General features: G+C 39.5%; 1 protein-coding gene and 1 non-coding gene across 2 annotated transcripts in view; one reads left to right on the top strand and one right to left on the bottom strand.

Moving 5' to 3' along the window:
• LOC138007773 (bone morphogenetic protein 1-like) overlaps window positions 1–5,000 on the top strand; it is a 20,926-nt gene that overhangs the window by 11,335 nt on the left and 4,591 nt on the right. The window contains exons 7-8 of the mRNA XM_068854841.1: window positions 471–703; window positions 4,944–5,000. The exon at window positions 4,944–5,000 is cut by the window's right edge and continues 138 nt beyond it. Of these exons, the coding sequence (XP_068710942.1) occupies window positions 471–703; window positions 4,944–5,000 (290 nt within the window). The remainder of the gene's footprint in view (window positions 1–470; window positions 704–4,943) is intronic.
• On the bottom strand, window positions 2,963–3,034 carry Trnac-gca (transfer RNA cysteine (anticodon GCA)). The gene has a single exon. It is a non-coding gene; the product is annotated as a tRNA-Cys (tRNA).

The raw sequence follows: 5,000 nt of genomic DNA, 5'->3' as shown, positions 1-5,000 counted from the left end.
CATAACTACAGAGAATGATTTTCCAGCTGTATAAATGACATTTTGATATAAAGTGATAAAAATTTGAAAAAAGGTGGGCCGACGTTTTTCAAATTTACCGAAATCAATCCAGTTTTGTCCATCCATGTCCCTTCTTGGCTTCCCGGTGTTTTGTTAGAGTTCTTCTAAAGTTTTGAACAATTATTTTGATATTTTAGTTAATTCTACGACCATTCGATCAGTGCTGAAATTGCCTAAAATTGCGTGACCTAGCCCCTTTAAGCTCAATGTCCTCAATGGGTCGTGCAACCGACCGGTGGTAGGCTCGAATGTGATCTTTGTGATGGACTCTGGTTTATCAGTTGTCCTTTCGTCTGTAGGCAAACAACTTTGCCTATCATCTTTTCCACGGGCTCATTACACCTTGAAACATCTAGCATAGCTGAATTGAATATATGTGATTTATATTCTACTTTTTCTATCCCCTAAAGGAAATTTGATGTGGAAGGCGATTCGCAGGATTGTCCAGATGGCTCGGATTACGCCAAGGTTTACAATGGTCTTGCGAGTTGGTCTCCGATTATTGGTCGTTATTGTGGCAAAGAAACTCCTCCTTCCATCACTTCTAAATCCAACGTGCTGCGAATCGAGTTTCGATCCGACATGCAGTATGCGGGGCGTGGATTTGATGCAGTGTATTCTGTGCAAAGTGAAGAAATAGCAGGTCAGTGATATTGAAACAAGATGTGTCTGTCACCTGAACGTAGTCTAATGGCTTAGTGCCCACGAGTTACCCGTAGCTTGGCAGTAATGCTTCCCTCCTAGCACAGAAACGAAGGGAGAGGTCATGGCAACGAGGTTGGTGATCTTTATAGGTTTCACTGCTGTCTAGGATCAGGCGGAATTTTTCCTGGCATTCCCCAAGTCATTACTCATGAAATAAATCTCTTAAAAAAATGTTTGGAATATTACGATCTGCGACGGACACATCAGCAGAATGCGAGATTGTCGGAAGTAAATTTATGTGCCGATTTTTTCAAATCTCCTTTTAATCGAATGGAAACCGAAATGCGGTCGTTTGATGGTAGCCTCTTTCGCGTATTTGATATTCCACACGTCTACAATAATTCACACTCGTAGTCAGTTTTGGTTCGGAAATGAAAATAGAAAGGCGCAATTTGAAAACATCGGCCTCCATTGAGCGTATTATTTCAGCTTCGTTGCTGCTTGGTTTGACTTCAGGCGACCGCGATTCTGTTTTAATACATCAGTGAGCCCTAAGCATTTGTCAATCTGTCTTGCCCGTAGCCGAACCTGTTCTAGAACTTCCTGACTGTCTCTCGATAACATCGGGATCGAGTTTCCTCGCGTAGTCGCGGAAAATGAAATAGTGGAAAGAGATGTCCCGGCTCCCCTGGTTGGTTAAATTCTCTAAGAATAGGATTTTCAGCTGCGACATGCTAGAAAGAATATTTATATAAATTATATTATATATTGTAAATTATTATAAATGAGGTAGATCCTTTACAACAAAATTAACAGTTGCAGTTTGCAAAGGAAGCCCGATAAAATTTCCAGTCTTTGAACGCGATTCGGGATCCGTGCGATTGCGCTGCTGCACTGAGCTATCAAGTCCGTTGGGAGTTGGTCAATTGCGAGTTCAATTTTATCCTGTAAGAGTTGAACGAAGAGATTTTATGGTAAACAAATTTTTCACTCGATGTACCTATCATTGTAATAGGGACTTTTAGATTCTAGGACTAGGACGAGATTTGACTGCCCGTTTTAGCGAAAATACTTAGAAAACTTATAACCCGGACGATTAGTCTTACTCTTTGTTAGCAGCGTAGGTTTCTCAGTTATTGTTATTGCTGGTAACTGAGCCTTTTTGCTGATCGAAAAATGCCAAAACTGTTACCACGTCGTTGACTTGTTTTGACACGACAACATTTTTGCAAATCCTCGAACTAAAATGACGACGGTATCACGTTTTTCCTGCCAAATTGAGGCTGGTTTGCTCGCGCCCACTGTTGTTCTATGAGAAAATGTCGTACTCGTAACCGTTTTCGTCTTAGAATCTCAAGCTCTCTAATACGGTGACACCGTTTCAGTTCCTTCATCCGGTCAGATTTTAACACTTTCTGTTCCTTCATTTAATCCTGTAACTGCGATTATATAATTCAGACCAAGGACATGTAAATAAAGCATTGACAGACAACATTAATGGTCATTGACGTTACTCAAGACTAAAAAAAATTTGCAGTTTATTACATTTTTAAACACGGTGGCTACATTCCGGTAAAAATTGGCCTTGCGTTTCCTTTAGTTTCTGTTTCAACTGGTACACCATCGTGTCCGCCATGATCAAACAATCTACTCGCAACGCCGTTTTTATTCGGTACTGATTTGTTCTCCCCGACTCTACATCAATAGACCTTTTTCGCTTGTACATTTTGTTTTCCCGATACAAATCATGTGATAATACTCAGGAGATTTGGTCCTTTGTTTTGTTCATTAAAAAGAGTGCATGCAGACATATTCATGCTTGCAAGCACTCTTTTTAATGAGCAAAACAAACGACCAATCCACCTGAGTATTATCACATGATTTGTATTGGGAAAAAATGTACAAGCGAAAAAGGTCTATTGCTCCGTTTTTAAACGGCCAGTTCTCTACCTGGCTCCTGGATACATTGAATTCTTCTTACAACTATACTTAACAGCGGAGGCAGCTGTAATGTTAACTATTACTAGTATTGTAATGAGGCGTTAAACTATATCCTCAATAATGAGGTCCTGCGATAACAGAAATTAACATCACAGAAAACAGAGTTGAGAAAAAGAAATCTGCCTTGATAAGCTTCAACTTGAAAAAGAAATGACAGAGAGGTGTAATACGTCAATAAATGCGTACCGCGATTTTATATCTAACGATATACCTAACAGATAATGGGTATCGCGAAAAGAAAAACAAAACACTTGCAAGGGGGCACCCGGATTTGAACCAGGGACCTCTCGATCTGCAGTCGAATGCTCTACCACTGAGCTATACCCCCCTTGCACGTGATAGCTCGGAAATTAAGAGTTTAAAAACGTCTCGCGCGTGTTTCACCCGCTATCCTTTCACCATGGAGACAATACCACCTACCATTTCCGGTTACAACATGAAAAGCTCAGCCTTTGAAATCTGCCTTGAGCTTCCGAGTTTCGGCAACTCGGAGGAAAAAAAATCGATATCATTCTTTAGAAACGGAAGTAATTTATCCGTACTAATTTGTTTCCGGTTGTGATTCATCCGTCTCGTTTTTGAAAACCAAGGACTTGTTTGCCCAACAAAATTGACATTACCTGTTCTTTTTAGACATGCAAAACACGTGAAAGATGAGAACAATTTCCTTCTCAGACTGAAATTTGAACAACATCCTCGCCGACTCGCTGCTCGAGAATTTTTTTTTAGTCAAAGTTCAAGAGATCTTCAGTTTTAATTAGTAATATTATACTTTTCCAAATGGTCTTGATAGCATAAGTGTTACAATTATTTTTAAAAATACAGCCACATTTTTGTTTTTTTTTCCACAAGGGTAGAAAAAGAAAGGAAAGGACAACAACAAAAAAAAATAACAAAACAAAAAAAAGAACAGAAAGAAAACCGACTAGCGAAAGGGTGTCTTTTTGCTGCGGAGCGAGCAAAGCGAGCGAGCAGCAATGTAATCTGGATTATTTCGTTTAACCAGAATGCATTGCATGTAACCAGAATGCACTGCGCTACGAATAACCTAAAATTAATTAACAATCCTGACAGCATCGATTTCATTGTTTGGCGCAGTTACGCCTCCTTCCGGAAAGTGATATCTTTGTAGAGGTTCTTCAGTTAAATAATTCGTACAGATTCCATCGCTTTCCATCGGCGTCGAATTCTAGAATCATAACAAGAACTGTGGTGAAATTTTCTTTAATCAAACTTTTAGAATGATTAGAAAAACTTCTGTTCATGCAATCGAAACTGACTTAAGTTGCGAGATCCATAGCACTTTTTGTTTGTCCCTCTAAAGTTTACATAAGCATTGTTTTTATTTTCTTGGGACCATTATAAGTCCTAAGAGAAACTGGAAACAATGCTTATACAAAATTTTAGAGGGACAAACAAAGAGTATTATGTTATTTTTGATAGTGGCGAAGGTCTGCTTATTTCGAAAAATGGATCTTTTGACATGTTTTAAGTCGAGAGAAAACAATCCAATTGCTGAGCTACATGTTACTTTTGACACGGGTACAAAGCCCTTCATTGAAACGTTCGGGACTTTTGGGAAACGCTTCCCAGGCAAACCTCCCCGATTTCGAGACTTTTGGGAACAACCTATTCGTCCTGCACTTTTCATAACAACCTCTGTAAAACCAAACTACTGAATGCAAGCCGCTGACAATTTTTTTTTGGTGCTCGTGCTCTGCCGAAGCAAAAACTTTCCTTCATTAGTTTTTCATTAGTTTACAGTCTTTTTTTTTTTTTTTTGGAGATAATCCAAACCTAAAGCAAACTTCACCCATTAATATAATGTAATATTACTGCGATTTTCTCAATTCCTGGGAATCTCATCTCAAAACGCTCTTAAGCGCCAAGCTGCGTCTTGGCTTCCAGCAATCAAATTTCCGAACATAGCCGAAAAGATCGACTGCGCCTCCGGAGTGATATCCTTTCAGAGGTTCTTCAGTAAAATGATTCGTCCATCGGAGTCGAGTTCGAATGTACGCTTGTACCGTGGAAGCCAAAGATTCTGATTGGTAGGTTATATCACGAATCAATTGATTTCGGCATCCGTGGTTTCGAGTCAGCTCTCAGCTCGGCGTCAAAATGCAGTTTGCCAGTGGGCGCTTGAAGATGAGATTCCGCAGAATCATGAAAATCGGCGTTATTTCGGGTAATAAGTTTCATGCCAGACATACTTCGTTTTCATCTTCTTTGGGCAGGAGATAAACGGAATCATTTAACAGGAATAATGATTGGTTCAACTTGTGGAATCATCT

The sequence above is a fragment of the Montipora foliosa genome, chromosome 6 (assembly GCF_036669935.1).
Source record: "Montipora foliosa isolate CH-2021 chromosome 6, ASM3666993v2, whole genome shotgun sequence".
NCBI lineage: Eukaryota > Metazoa > Cnidaria > Anthozoa > Scleractinia > Acroporidae > Montipora > Montipora foliosa.
This window is presented reverse-complemented; position numbering and strand designations above follow the sequence as displayed.